Source organism: Physeter macrocephalus, chromosome 17 (genome assembly GCF_002837175.3).
Source record: "Physeter macrocephalus isolate SW-GA chromosome 17, ASM283717v5, whole genome shotgun sequence".
Classification (NCBI taxonomy): Eukaryota; Metazoa; Chordata; class Mammalia; order Artiodactyla; family Physeteridae; genus Physeter; species Physeter macrocephalus.
This window is the reverse complement of record NC_041230.1, coordinates 9196495-9211378: the sequence shown is the minus strand read 5'-3', so window position 1 is coordinate 9211378 and position 14884 is coordinate 9196495. Positions and strand designations below refer to the sequence as shown.

General features: G+C 62.2%; 1 protein-coding gene across 2 annotated transcripts; it reads left to right on the top strand.

Annotated features, from left to right (window-relative positions):
• The first annotated feature begins 4910 nt into the window (after positions 1–4910).
• PPP1R37 (protein phosphatase 1 regulatory subunit 37) lies at positions 4911–12701 on the top strand. Of its 2 annotated transcripts, XM_028478101.2 has the most exons (12): positions 4911–5324; positions 6148–6193; positions 6434–6534; positions 7238–7357; positions 7809–7959; positions 8051–8206; positions 9393–9505; positions 10165–10306; positions 10405–10571; positions 10684–11428; positions 11766–11856; positions 11950–12701. In XM_028478101.2, exons 1-11 carry the CDS (start codon positions 5145–5147, stop codon positions 11846–11848), a joined length of 2004 nt encoding a protein of 667 aa, XP_028333902.1. In that variant the 5' UTR covers positions 4911–5144; the 3' UTR covers positions 11849–11856; positions 11950–12701. The 2 variants fall into 2 exon arrangements, with proteins under 2 accessions (XP_028333902.1, XP_028333901.1); XM_028478100.2 differs by having other exon boundaries at positions 6148–6534; positions 11950–12579.
• Positions 12702–14884: the final 2183 nt, after the last annotated feature.

Here is a 14884-nt window from a genome sequence, read left to right as displayed (position 1 = left end):
TCCCTGTCCCTTTGTGAGGGCAGATGGGAGGGGGAGCAGTCTCTGCTTTCCCCACAGCCTCTTCCTGGGAGACTGGTGCCCGCTGCGCACAGCAGCGTCCCTCCCCAGGGCTCAAACCTTCCTCTTGGCCCCGGCCCCGGCCCCTGCCTCCCGCTCAGGCCTGTCAAGGTAATGTGAGAATGAAGCTGTGTTCCAGTTACAGAGCCAGACAGGTCTGGGTGTGCGTTCCAGTGCTGCTGCACCTGGCTCCGTGACCTTGGACAGACGGCTTGCCCCCTCTGAGCTTGCTTCTTCCCCTTATTACGAAACGGAGACATAACTGCCAGTTTCATAGGATCGCGCAGCTGGCTGAATGAAACTGTGCGTAGAAAGTGCTTGGAGTGGTGTCTTAACACCGAGTAAGTGCCCGATACCTGGAAGTGGTGACCACGGCCACCACCATCGTCCTCTTTTTCTCCAGCTCTGTCTCCTGTTGAGTCAGGCCCCGCACTGGGCAGCCACTTGGCGGGTGCCCTCACGTCCCTTATCTCCTGAGACCCTACAGATGTCGCTTTCAGAGAGGGAAAGAGGTTGTCGATAAGGTTTATCATAAGACTCACCAGGACAAGGATTGGAACGCAGGTCCTCTTATTCAAAGCCGTGACCTCTGCATATCCCATCCCCGGCACACGGGGCTGGGCGCCCCTCACGTCACCGCCCCTCCTCTCTGACAGCCGCTTAAACCAGCCCCTGCATAAGTCGGACCTTCGGAGCCGTGGCCTTGGGAGCTGAGGGAAAACACACTCACGTGCGTGTCCCCCTCGCACACCCACGTGTCCTCCTGGTCTCGCCAACCAGTCCGTTGCTGGACAGGTGCTTTGGCAAGTCTGTTCTGGGTCCCTGCCTTCCAGTGGGGGACGCAGCACGACAGGGCTAGCCAGCCTTTGGGGAGCGCCCACGGGCGTGTGCTAAGCCCTGGTCTGAGGGGTGGACTGGTGCCACCTCAGTCACCACACTTCCCCTGGGAGGACTCACACTCAGCCCCGTTTTCAGGGGAAGGTGATTGAGGCACAGAGGTCAGGTCGCTCTGCTCGGAGTCACGGAGTTTAAGTTGGGAGCCAGGATCCGGCCCCAGGCGCTCTGGCTCCGGAGCCCGTGCTCTCAACCGTGCTGCGAGATGCCCCGTCTCCCTCGGGGAGGGCCTTCCCGAGGTCGAGCTCACAGAGTACGGGAGGGAGGAGCCAGGATCCAAGCCCCCCGACTTCGGGCTGGAGCGGGACCCTCACCACTTTGCAACCCCGCCCTCCGGAACCTGGCCCCAGAGCTCCGACTCGGGCCTCTCAGCCCGGCCCGCCCCTAGTGTCCAGCCAGCACACCGCATGAGCGGCCCTCCTCCTCCCCAGCTCACCGCCTGCCCGTTGAGCCCTCGGGGTAGACCGGGCACACGTGCATGTCTGTGGGTGCCGAGCTGCAGCCTGGAGGCCCGGGCCGCTTGCTTCGGAGCCGCCGCGGCCTGGGAGAGCAGCCCATTGACTCGCCACAGCCTGTGTGGTTCGGTTAAGGCTGGACAAGTCGAGGGCGGATGACCCGAGGTAGAGGTCTTGATGATTTTGTCACAACATCACAAATGAACAAGTGTGTGCCAGCTTATAAAGTGCTTGGGTGGTGCCTGGCACAGCGGAAGTGCTGTCTCGATGCTCCGTGTTATTTCTCCAAACCACCTGCACTGCCGTTTCCTTACCTGTTTTTTTTTAATTGGTTCGTTTAAAAAAATTGAATATGTTTCATCTCATTCATTTCCAAGTGATGGTTTTTTTTTTTTTTTTTTTTGGTATGCGGGCCTCCCTCTGTTGCGGCCTCTCCCGTTGCGGAGCACAGGCTCCGGACGCGCAGGCCCAGCGGCCGTGGCTCACGGGCCCAGCCGCTCCGCGGCACGCGGGATCCTCCCAGACCGGGGCGCGAACCCGGTTCCCCTGCATCGGCAGGCGGACGCGCAACCACTGCGCCACCAGGGAAGCCCCCAAGTGATGGTTTTGATGTGATAGTTCTTTTTTCTTAGTATAGGAATGAAACACACATACGTAATGATTACTACGAGGTTCTTCCCGACCCACCTGACGCTCGCGTGTGCCCACTGGTGGACGGGCGAGGCCTGGGGACGTGCTCGTGATGCTGTTGGGGAAATCGAGGCAGGGTTGGGGTGCCAGCAGGCTGCCGAGCCCATGCCACAGCGCACTGACTGAACCCCCGCTTCTGTTCCTTTCGTGTGTTTCCCCAGTGCTGTCCCCACCTTGAACGTGTGTCTCAGCATCAGAGGAAAGTGACAAGATGCACTTGTCATTCTTGTCTCCAGTTGCTCTGGGCCTTGGACCCCCATGTCTCTGAGTATGTCCATCTTTCCTACCCCCTGCTCTCAGCTTCCCCTGCTGTACACGAGTGGGCAGATACAGCCTCCCCGAACCCTGGCTGTGACCTTGTGTGAGGCTGTGCCTGCATCCAAACCCCATGGGCGCCTGCCTGAAGGGGTGGCTGGATGGTACCTGTGACTGGTGTGGAGGTGGCAAGATCAGAGACCCTGGGCCTTGAACTCACCAGGAGGCTCGTCAGAACGAAGACCGACCCGCTGGGCAGGATCCCAGGGGACTTCAGGAGCTGAAAGTCCTAGGCGGTCAGGGAGGGCTTCCTGGAGGAAGGGATGTCAGAGCTGAACACCTAAAGGACCAGCTGCAGTTTGAGAGATTGCTTAGGGCTCTTATTCCCTGTAGACTGTCTCAGACGGTGGTCCCCAGCCTTTTGGGCACCAGGGACTGGTTTCGTGGAAGACAGTTTTTCCACGGACCGGAGGTGGAGCGGGTGGGGGTTATGGTTCAGGCGGTAATGCAGGTGATGGGGAGCGGCAGGTGAAGCTTCACTCGCTCGCCCGCCGCTCACCTCCTGCTATGAGGCCCGGTTCCTAGACAGGCCGCGGAACGCTACCGTTCCGGCGGTCCGGGAGTTAGGGACCCCTGGTCTAGGACACCGAGAACTGCTAGTTGACGACCCCACGTGTACCCAGTCCCTACTTCATCCCCATCTGACATGAGCAGGCCAACCCCACCTTGGCCTGGGGGCCTTTATTGAAGGGAGAGTGTCTGGGGGAGCAGTTTTTGCCCTTTGGTCATCTGATAAAACCTGTGTACCCTTTCTTGGAGTGATGATTTTTAAAGGCAAAAAGTAGGATTACAAGGGATACCAGTTAAAATACAGTTTATTAAATATTCAAAAAATCGTGATCTCGTAATTATGCTCTTCCTCGTGGACACATGAGATAACAGGACATAGCGGCAGCTCGAATGACTGCCAAAGTAGTGACGAGCATTCAGAATCTGCAATAACTGTTATGTGATGTGAAAACATCTGCCATTTCTATTGAGGACAGAGTCTTCGGGTCTGCTAAACAATTTTTCTTTTTTCTCTCTTTTTTGTGCTGTGTTACTAAGAAGGAAACGCTGAATTTCATTTCAGTTCAGTTAGTGCAAATAAAAAGGCAGCTTTTCCCCACTCAAGTTCATGGACCCCCTGGGGGTCAGTGGCCCCTGCTTGGCTGGACTCCCTGAGGCAGCTGCAGGCCAGCTCCTGTTCCCCCCACCCCCCCACCACCCCCAAGAGCTGGGAGCCACCAGGCACACGATTGCACGTCAGAGAGCTCCCTTGCTAGGCCAGCAGGGGGGCAGCTGACACTGGGGAAGGCTGCTGATCACCTATAGCTTCACCCAGGCTCCACCCCTCCCGCTTCCACCCAAGGAGGAAGAGAGGGGCAGAGGACCGGGCCTGACCTCTGTGAAGCCTGGGGCCTCTGTCGGCTTCTTTCTTCCAGCAACCCCACCCAACACAGTGGAGAGAGTTCTGGAGCAAATATTTGACTCTGCCCTTTACCAGCTGCCTGACCCCAGGGAGGCAGCTTTCCTTCCCTGGACCTTGGCTTCCTCCCCTAGAAGACAGGGTGCTGCTTGATGAGGTCGGGGCATACGGCCCCCGGCCAGAGCAGGGGCCGGAGGGAGCGTCCTCTCAGAGATGCTTTTGCCCAGGAGCTCAGCAGGGGCTCCCGCCGGCCCATCCACTGCCCACCCTGACGCTCCCGTGCCCTCTGCACTCGGCTGGCCCTGAGAGCTTTCTACTCCCAGGCCTGACCCTGTCCCTCCCCTGCTCAGAGCCTTTTCTTCCTGCTCTCCTGGTTGCCCCAGCACAAAAATCCAAGCTCTGATAGCCAAAAACTGAAAAGAATACAAATGTCTTTTCACCTGGCGAATGGATAAACAAAATGCATACATCGGACAGTTACTACGTAGCACTACAAAGGGACCGAAACTCAAAAACTGTTATGTTCGAGAAAGAAGCTGGCCACCAAAGGTCACATACTGTTTACTACCATTTTTGTGAAATGTCCAGAAAAGGCAAATCTGTGCAGACAAAGGCCAGCCTTACCTTCCACGTGGTGACAGGCCCTGAGCTTCCCGAGGACAGGGCTGTGCGGTTGGTGGGTTTGGGCTGCGTCCCCTTGCTCATTTTGGGAGCCACTGCCTGTAACCATGGGGCACCAGGGCCGTGTCAGGGACGCTGACCACTGCCGTATCCCTGGGACAGGAAGCCCCGTCCTGAGTACCGTCCAGGAATACTTCGCTGTTGAGGGAGCGGGGAGTTTGAGAAGCCACGTGGCATCTCAGTTAAGAGCTGAGTTCCGGCTCACCACTTAGCAGCTGTGTGGCCTTGGGCAAGGTGCTGCGCTTCTCTGAGCTCCACTTCCTCATAAGGTCGAAGTGTGGATTCATTCTCTCATGCAAAAAAAACCCCACAAATCAAAACACCTGCTCTGGGCCTGGCCCTGTGCTGGATGGTGTTGGGGACGCAGTGGGGACCAAGACCGCCCAGCCCTGCCCTTCCGGGCTCGCAGTCTAGTGGGGGAGGCAGCCGGCAGGTAGAGAGATGGCGTGATGGTAGCCGTGTGGTGTTCACGTGAAGGTGTTTGGGGAGCCTTGGGGAGGTGGGGAGGGTGGCGCTGACTTGGTTTGGGGGCATCCGGGGACGCCTCTCCAGAGCAGCAGTCACAGCGAGGCACCTCAAGGCAGGACTGAGCTCGGTGGGTTGCTGGAAGGCAGGTTCATCATGGAGGTTGAGGGGGAGGGGGGATGGCACAGGCCAGCGGGCGGGAGTGGGGGAAAGAGGCCCAGGGCGTGGGAAGTCACAGGCCCGGGTCCTCTCTGCCTGCAGCCCAGAACGTGACCGTGGATGAGGTCCTCGGTGCCTACAAGCAGGCCTGCCAGAAGCTAAACTGCAGGCAGATCCCCAAGCTCCTCAGGCAGCTCCAGGTACGCCGCGTGCGGGGGGTGTGGGGGGTACTGGGGGGCGGTCCCTGGGGTGAAGCTGCCCTCATCCCGCCCCCCCAGCCCCCTCCGGGCCTGTGGTGTCCGCCCCCGAGCGAGAGAGGGAGGGTGTACAGAGCACTCCCCTCCCCAGCCTGGCTGGCCAGCCAGGGCACTGTAAATATGTCTCTGGACATCCTCTTTTCAACTGTAAAAGTAACTGGGGTCTTCCTGAATATTTAAGCAGTACAGAATTAGGTGAAGCAGGAAATTACTTGTCAAGAATCTTCCACTCCCCAAAGCAATTCTCTTCCCCAGGGGAAAAGCCACGTATACAAAATTTAAAAGTCTGAATGACAAAAGTAATGTATATTCTCTGACTTTAAAAAAAAGTTAGTGAAATACTACAGATATAAAAAGCAAAACCTGTTTCTCACTTCTTGCCCAAGTCCCATTCCCCAGGAGTCCCCGCTGGTGACAGCTTGGGGTTTTCGTCCCCTGGACTTTCTGTGTTTTTATAAATAGAGAACGAGTCACTATCTAGAGGTACACAGATGCAAGGGCAGGTTCCATTTTTATATGACTAGGGTGTTGCTGTACGTCTGGCCTGCTCGCCCCCAGCCGTCTCTCACAGGTGCCTTTCCTGCCACCCGTCCAGCCTGGTCGTGCTGGTAAAGCACTGCCTCGGTGCCCTCCCTCTGGATGGGTCATTCCAGAATGTTCCAAGGTTGCTTGTTTCAGAGCCCCGGCTGCCCCACTCTCAGGGAGGTCCAGCCTGGCGCCTGCAGCTGTCCTCCTGCCTTAACCACCGTGCACTCTGCTTTCCCAGGAGTTCACGGACCTCGGGCATCGTATTGACTGTCTGGACCTGAAAGGTGTGTGTCTGGACGGGGCCGGGGGGCCCTTGGGTAGCGGGCAGGGAGGTGTGGGCGCCCTTCCTGCGGTGAGGCAGGTGCCGCGAGCCGTGGGGAGGTGCGTGGGGAGGGGCAGAGGACCTTTCCTCCCCCGCTTGGCCCGGAGCCCGCGTTTCCACCCAGCCCCTCACCCCACTCGCGAGCGCACACGCACAGGGGGACTCGTAGATGTGCGCGCACACGGCGTCCGTGTCGCCCCAGGTGAGAAGCTCGACTACAAGACCTGCGAGGCCCTGGAAGAGGTCTTCAAGAGGCTGCAGTTCAAGGTCGTGGATCTGGAGCAGACGAACCTGGACGAAGATGTGAGCAGCCTGCCACTGCCCATACCTACTCCCGGAGCTCCCTGCCTCTTAGAGGTTTGGGGGGAGGGCGTGGCAGGAGGAGGGAGCCCCCTTGGACCAAGGCTGGGCGGGGCCTCTTGAGGGACAAGACTGGGGAGATGTCCAGCGTGGCCAGAGTGAGCGGGGGATGTTGGACTGTGTGTGAGGCCCCGAGAAGGGTCTCACAGTCCCACCCCAAAGGCAGGGGCTTTGTAAGCAAGGGAGAGACTTGGGGAGCCAAGCCGGAGGGGAGGTGTATGACCACCAGGAAGGAGCCTTTCCAGAAGCGCGTGCCCCCCCGCCCGCTGAGAGTCACAGTGCCTGGAGGAGGGGAGAGAGTTTACGAAACATTCGGAAAGCAGCCCCCCTGTTTATGCCCAGGTGCCCTCCCCTCCCCAGCTCGGGAGGCCACCGGGAGCCCGGGGGAGGGCTCCTGGAGACCTGAGGCCCAGGGACGGCAGAGGCCTGTCCTGGTCAGGCAGCACATCACTTAGACCGCTCTGGGGGGCGAGTAAGAGGAAGCGGACCGGCTGCAGCAGGACAGGGGAGGGGCTGGTTGCCGGAACCCAGAGGTGCCAGGGCAGCAGCCGGGCTCTCCCGTCCCCAGTCGCTCCGCCCCCGCCCCCGCCTCCTGGCTTCCCCGGGCAGCTGCCCCCCGAGGCTGAGCCCCGCTGTCTCTGCCCAGGGTGCCTCGGCGCTCTTCGACATGATCGAGTACTACGAGTCGGCCACCCACCTCAACATCTCCTTCAACAAGCACATCGGCACCCGGGGCTGGCAGGCCGCTGCCCACATGATGCGCAGGGTGGGTGCCCCCTACCCGGTCCCTCTCCAGGGCCCCCAACCTGCGGGGCCCGGGGCCACGAGCCGTCGGAGGGTGCCGGGCCCCAGCTTGCGGGCCAGTGAGAAAGCAGCGTCAAGAGGCACCCTGCTCCGGGCCCACCCCGGCCCCTTCTCTCCCTTCAGGCCTTTCCCCTCCTCCTCCACTTGCCCGTACCGTGTCCCTTGGGGGCGGCTGTGGTCGCCGTTCCCGTTTCACTCGCGTACGGGGCGCCTCTGCCACACGGGAGTCAGCGAGCTCAGCCGTCGCCAGCACTGCCTCGCTCACCCCCGCGGCCCCAGGCTGGGCCTTCCCTCCCCAGCCGTCAAGCCCGGTGGCCCTGCCGCTCACGGGGGTACCGGGACGTGGGGCGGGAGGTCCCCCGGCGCGGGGAGGGCCGGGGCCGGCCTGACCCAGCCCCGCACCTGCCGCGCAGACGAGCTGCCTGCAGTACCTGGACGCCCGCAACACGCCCCTGCTGGACCACGCGGCGCCCTTCGTGGCGCGCGCCCTGCGCATCCGCAGCAGCCTGGCGGTGCTGCACCTGGAGAGTGCCAGCCTGTCGGGGCGGCCCCTCGTGCTGCTCGGTGAGCCCCAGGGCGGGGTGCCGGCGGGCTCGGGCTGTTGGCCGGGTCCCCCGGGCCTGGCCAGTCGCAGCAGCCTCCCCTTTTCCCCCAGCCACCGCCCTGAAGATGAACATGACTCTGCGGGAGCTGTACCTGGCCGACAACAAGCTCAACGGCCTGCAGGACTCGGCCCAGCTGGGCAACCTGCTCAAGCTCAACTGCTCCCTGCAGATCCTGGACCTCCGTAACAACCACGTGCTGGACTCAGGTGTGCGCGGGGTCCGCGCGCCCCCGCCCGACCCCAGTTGCCCAGCACCCGCTGTGTGCCCAGCCGGGTGCTCGTGGTGCTAGAAGCACGGTGGCGGCCGAGACAGTCCCGGCCCTGCCCTCTTGGTGACGCCTCAGACTGGGCTGGGCTGGGGGAGCCCAGGGCAGGTGTCTGACCCGGTCTGGGGATCAGGGAGGAATCCTGGAGGAGGGAACAGCTCAGCTCTTCCTTCAGGCTGAGGTGGGGTATTGAGCAGATAATTGAAATAATTCAATCTGGGGAAAGTGCCCTGGAGGAAACGAGGATGTTGGGGTAAAGGGTCAACCGAAAGCTGTTTAAGGTGTGCCGGAAGGGGCCTCTGGGCAGTATCGAGGAGGCTGGGGTGGAACCAGCCGTTTTCAAAGCCTAGGCAGAGAATCCAGGCAGAGGGAATAGCAAGCGCAAAGGCCCTGAGGTGGGAAAGAGCTCAGATATTAGATATCTGGGTGGGGGGAAGAGCCCTGGCGAGCCAGGAGGTGAGTGAGAAGTGAAGAGGGAGTAGTCAGCAAGGCCTTGCCAGCGGGAGGAATTTGATTTCGTCCCTGTTCACCGTCGAGCAGGGTCCCCTGGCCTCAGTGTGAAGACAGGGTTGCGGGAGGGGGTGCAGAGTGGGACGGTGAGGCCAGTGCCCTCCTCCGGGGCAGCTGGGCCCGGACACCACGTGTACGGAGCACCTCCCACGCTCGGGGCCTGTCGGCTCTGGGTTCACAGCCGTGAGTGCGGCAGGGGTCTCTGCCCTCAGGAGAGACAAAGCCAAGATACGTTAATGGAATGCTGAGTCTGTCGGATGGTGAAATGTGCTCTGGAGAAAAATAAAAGCGGTGATGGCGGGCTGAGCTGTCTGCTGAGGTTAGGCTGGCCGGGATTGTCCCATGAGAGGGGGAGATTTGAGCAGAGATCTCAGACAGATGGCGGAGGCCTTCATCAGGGTGTCCGGAGGAGGAACGTTCCCGGCCCAGGGGTCGGGGAGCCATGTGTGCCAGGCCCAAGGCAGGGCAGGCAGTGGCAGGAGGTGTCAGGGCCAGAGCCTGTGGGGCCGGGCAGGCTGGGGCAGGGGCTTCCGAGTGCTGGTGGGGTGGCTCCCGGGCCGGTGTCCCCCGGGGAGGTCCCCCGACCACGGACAGGACTTGCCCACGGGCCTCCCCAGGTCTGGCCTACATCTGCGAGGGCCTCAAGGAGCAGAGGAAGGGGCTGGCGACCCTGGTGCTGTGGAACAACCAGCTCACGCACACGGGCATGGCCTTTCTGGGCATGACGCTGGTGAGTCGGCCGGAGAGGGGAGGGGGCAGCGCGGTCCGGCCCAGCACCCCTCCCTCCCCCGCTCTCATCATCTTCCGCTGTCGCGGCTCCCGGTCTTGCCCATCCTGCCAGTTCAGGAACCTGCTCTCTTCCTCCAGCCCTGTTTTGGTCTTTGCTTCAGCTTCTGCACCCTCTTTCCCTTGAGGAAAGTAGCCCTTCTTTCATGGTCTCTCTGCGTCCAGCACCATAGCCCAGTACAGTGCTTTGTACGAGGTGAAAATGTTTTGCATAGAAAGTTAGTATTTCTGGAAGCCATCAGTAAGTCTTAAATCTTTTCGTTATGTGGTATTTAAAGCCAGCCCACAGGGTTCAAAGACTCAGACCCAGGTTAAGAATTATCCACGGTCAGGCCTGTGCCCAGAGTCCTTGGGATGCTGGCGAGGGCAGAGGCTGGGCCCGGGCTGTGGTGACAGGGGCCTGGCTGGACGCTCGGAGGGCTGGGGAGTGGACAGGGCAGCTGGCTCTTGGGAGACTTCCGAGTACACGAGGGATTCGGCCCGAAGCAGGAACGTGCTGGTGTTCGGACTGGGGGGCCCTGCCGAGGAGAGAGCCTGTGCGTTTGCCTCGTTCCTGACTGGCCTCCTGGGCCTTTCCTGGCTCTCGTGCGCTGCTCCCTCCAGCCGCACACACACAGCCTGGAGACGCTGAACCTGGGCCACAACCCCATTGGAAACGAGGGCGTGCGGAACCTCAAGAACGGCCTCATCGGCAACCGCAGCGTGCTGCGCCTCGGCCTGGCCTCCACCAAGCTCACGTGCGAGGGTAGGGCGCGGGGCCGGGCGCGGGAGGCGGGGCGGCCGGGCCGGGGGGCGGCCAGCCGGGTGTGGGCCCGTGGCCAGCCCCTGCGGTCCCCCTCCCAGGCGCGGTGGCGGTGGCGGAGTTCATCGCCGAGAGCCCCCGCCTCCTGAGACTGGACCTTCGGGAGAACGAGATCAAGACGGGCGGGCTCATGGCACTGTCGTTGGCCCTCAAGGTGAACCACTCTCTGCTGCGCCTGGACCTTGACCGCGAACCCAAGAAGGAGGCGGTGAGTGCGCTCTTCCCTGCGGGCAGGTGGGGGGCTGGCTGGCCTGGGGCGGCCCCAGGACCCGCTGGGGGCGGGCCACCCACAGCCCGAGCCAGGCCCGCTCTGCCCGCAGGTGAAGAGCTTCATCGAGACGCAGAAGGCGCTGCTGGCTGAGATCCAGAACGGCTGCAAGCGCAACTTCGTGCTGGCGCGGGAGCGGGAGGAGAAGGAGCGGCGCCTGCAGCCGTCGGCGTCCATGCCAGAGATCTCCGCCGCCGAGCCCCAGCCGGACGACGGCGGGCCCGGGCAGGAGCCCGCGGCCGAGGCGCAGGAGAATGGGGCCCCCGGCCCCGGCCCCGGGCCGGACTCGGACTCGGACTCGGACTCCGAGGGGGAGGGTGGGGAGGAGGAGGAGGATGGGGAGAGGGCGGAGGCCCCCTGCCCCGCCCTGGTGCCCCCCACGGACTCCCTGGGCCCTGGGGACAGGAGCCCCCCAGGCTGCCCCTCCTCCCCCGCTGAGCAGCGCATTTCCGTGTCCAGCCCGGGCCGGGGCCACAAAGTGTTTGTGGTGACCCGGGTGGAGAGTCCACCCGAGAGGGCAGAGCCTCCCGTGCCACCCGCCTCTCCTTCCCCACCTGCCCCTCCTTGTCCTCCATCCCCACCTGCCTTATCCTTCCTGCCCACCTCACCCGGCCGGACGCCAGCTGAGGCCGTCGACACTCGGGGCCCAGGGTCGTCTGAGCCTCAGCCGCAGCCGGAGCCGCCCCAGTCAGGGCCGCCGCTGCCCAACGGCCTGAAGCCCGAGTTCGCTCTCGCACTGTCCCCGGAGCCGCCCCCAGGGCCCGAGGCCAAGGTGGGCAGCTGTGGCCTGGAACACGGTGAGAGGACCTCTGGGGCCAGGTGCCTGGGGCCCCTGGGTGCTGTGTGTGACCCCGGCCGAGCACCTGCTTGTTGGTGTGCCTCGGTTTCCCCCTCTTTAAAACGGCCCTTGAAGGGGCAGGGACGAGTGGGACTTGATCCTCCGTCCCCGCCTTAGCTTCCCTTGGATCCCTGGGAGCTCCTTGGGGGCGGGGCACGCAAGATCTGTTGACTCTTGAGTCTGATGGTGTCATTGGTCCCTGAGCCTGTGCTACCCTGCGGGTCTAGCTCAGGCAGGGCTGGTACCCCCCAACCCACCCGCCTGACGGGAGGCCGCCCACCCTTCTTCTCGCGCAGAGCTGAGCTGCTCCAAGGACGACAAGGAGCTCGAGGAGCTGCTTCTGGAAGCCAGTCAGGAATCTGGGCAGGAGACACTGTGACACTTTAGGTGCGGTGAGGGCCTGGGGCCCAGGGAGCTGGGGAGCCAGTGATGGAGCTCCTGGCTCTGACAGGTGCCCCCCTGCGATCTCTTCTCCCTCAGTTCCCTTCTTCCGGTCCGTCTTTGAAGAGCTGAGGCCAGAGCCATGAGAATCTGCTCACCCTCACCCCCAGCCTTCCTGAGGCCTGGGACCCCAGGGGGTGGGGGGCCTTCCTGGGGACCCCTGCCCCCCACAGCAACACTACACGGGGTGCAGGAGCTACAGGGAGTGGCCCTCCCCGCCTTGACTTAAGCACTTCTATTTATGTGTCCGACACTCTCATCGAAGGCTGGGCTGGGGGTGGATGGGAGGAGGACGGGTGGGGGAGGAGATGTTACCGGCCACAGGGCCGGGCACCTTTCTCCAGGGCTCCGTTTGGCCAGGCTTGCCCCGCGTCGAGGGCAGGAGTCCTAGGTGGTGGCGGGATGGTCCCCTGGTGGCCCCGGGCACAGGACCAGGCAGGAGGCATGGATTGGGAGGGGCGGTGGTGAGTGATGGTGGTGGTTGGAATTTGTAGAGCAGCCCCAGGCAGGGTGAGGGCCTGGGCTGGGGTGGGTGGGGGAGGTCAGAGGATCAGAGCTTTCTTTTTCTTAAGTGCAATAAATCTATCAGGGAGCTGGGGTGGGGAGCAGCCAGGGCTTGGAGACCCTGCTGTCCGGGCCACTCGAGGCGGCGCCCTGAGAGGCACTACGGCCCAGGGTGGGGGAGGCGCAGGTGTGGGGTGAGGGCGGGTGGTGGGCGGGGTGTGGGGGAGGGCTGCTCCTGTCGGTGCAGGTCTCAACACCTTTTCTAATAAACCAGAGCTGGGTTCCCCACTGGCCTGCTCTCTGCTTGTGCTGTTGCTGGGCTCCCCCTGCCGGGGTTCTGGCACAGAGACGGGGAGGGCAGGGGCCAGGTGGGTCCTGGCTGCGGAACATCTGCTGGGGCGTGTGTGGATGGGCCCCAAGCAGGAGAGGCGGGACAAGGCAGGCCCCTTCTTGGCGCGCACGCCCACGCTCCCGTGTCTGACACAGCTGGCCATCTCGCGTATGATCCCACTTCCGCTTTCCTCTCTTCAGAGGAGACAGCCCCCGAATACCTTCCAGCTTCAGGTCCAGCTTCTCAGGGTGGTGGACCTGGCACGCGGGGTCCAGAGGTCATTCCTCTGCCCGGTCGCCTGTGGCCCGAGGAGGACAGACACCAGCCTGTCGCCGGCAGCCCTAGATGTTCAGGCAGGAGGGCACGCTGCCCCGGAGCCTGGCCGGTCGCCTGCAGGCGCCGAGGTGCGCCCAGAGGGCTCTTGGGCATTTCTGGGAAATCTGAGTTTCACCCTTCAGGAGAGGCGAGAACCACTTAAGGGCAAGGCCTTTGTGCCCACTCCTCTCCTGCATGGGAGGCCTGCCCGGGGTGGGTAGAGACGCGGTGGAGAGGTTATGAGAATCACAGCGTTGCTGCCTGGGAGCCCGTCTGGTTCCAGCACAACCCGGGACTCTGCTGCCGCGGCTGCCTGGGAGTCTGGGATGAGCACCTCTCCTGCTTAGGCCACTGTCTGCTCTTCGGTCACCTGACCGCTCCTTAAGGCCGCCACGTTTGGGGCTCCCTCTCATCTGGGCGAGGGGCTGGGGGAAGCCGTGCACGTCAGCCAGTGGCACCCGCCCCGCTGGCAGCCGGGGAGACACCCGCACGGTGCCATCCTCTGGCTGGCGCAGCTGTTCCCCGGGCGTGAGGTGGGTGTGGAGTGAGCCCCGCCAGGGTGCCCTGCCTCCTGCCCAAGTCTCCTTGGGGAGACTGGGGAGTGCGAGGTGTGCTTCAAGATGCTGAGAAACCGCAGTCCTTTGCCAGGTTGGGGTCTGTCAGTGCAGTCCCCTAAAAAGCTCAGTAGGCCTTTGGTCGCGTTTAGCCATTGCTCAGGAATCGACCCTGGTGGGGGCTTTTGGCCCTTACAGCGGTGTTGGGTGCTCGCCCATCCCCCCCCCCCTCGCTCTCTGCCTCCACCTGCAGGCCAGGTGATCAACAGATGGCTGAAGGGAGGGGCCGGGAGGGTGCCTCCCCATCCTGTGGTGCCTGGGAGGGGCTGGGGTCCTGTTCCCCAGCCTTGTCCCCGCCCTTCAGTTTAGCCTGTGGTGAGGAATTAGGCCTTTTCAACTGTTCGTTCAGGGTTGAACTGTGCCCACCTCCCCACCCCACAAAGATCTGTGAAGTCCTAATCCCCAGTACCGCAGGATGGGACTTTGTTTGGAAATAGCGTCTTTATCGAGGTAATCAAGTTAAAAATGAGGTTATAGAGTGGGCCCCAGTCCAATACGAAAAGGGGAAATTTGGAGACAGTGACAGAATAAACACGCTCAAAGGAAAGATGTGAGGACACAGAAGACCTTGTGAGGATGGAGGGCTTATGACGCAACCCCAAAGCCAAGGACGCCAAAGACGCCAGCAGAGCGCCAGAAGCTGGAAGAGGCAAGAAAGGGGTCCCTTATAGGTTTCCGCGGGCGTGTGGCCCTGACAACTCCTTGATTTTGGACTTCTGACTTCCAGAGCTGTGAGAAAATAAATTTCTGTTGTTCCAAGCTACCCAGTTTGTGGAACTTTGTTACAGCAGCCCCAGGAGACTAATAGACCAATTCTGCAATGCTCTGATTTTCCGACCGTTTAGGGGCCTCGGATCACGGAGTGAGATCCCTTTGGCCGAGTATCTTCTTCCCTTTGCCTGCAGCCATCCGAGTATCGCCCAAGCTAGACGCTGTACCACACCTTAGATCTCGATGCCCTAACATGGGAGATGTTTGTTTTCCTGCATGTGGGTGTTCGGGGTGACAGGCAGCTTCTCCCCACGAAGTGACTCCTGAAACCCGGCCCCCGCGCCCTCTGGTGGCTCTGCCATCCCCTAGGGCCTCAGGAGACCCTGCATCCCGCAGGCAGGTGGGGGAGGAGAGTGGAGAAGGCAGACCTGCCTCTTAACTCGTTGCTGTGATGGGAGAGGGGCACACGTCACTTGCACTCCCTTCTAGGTGCAAGTCC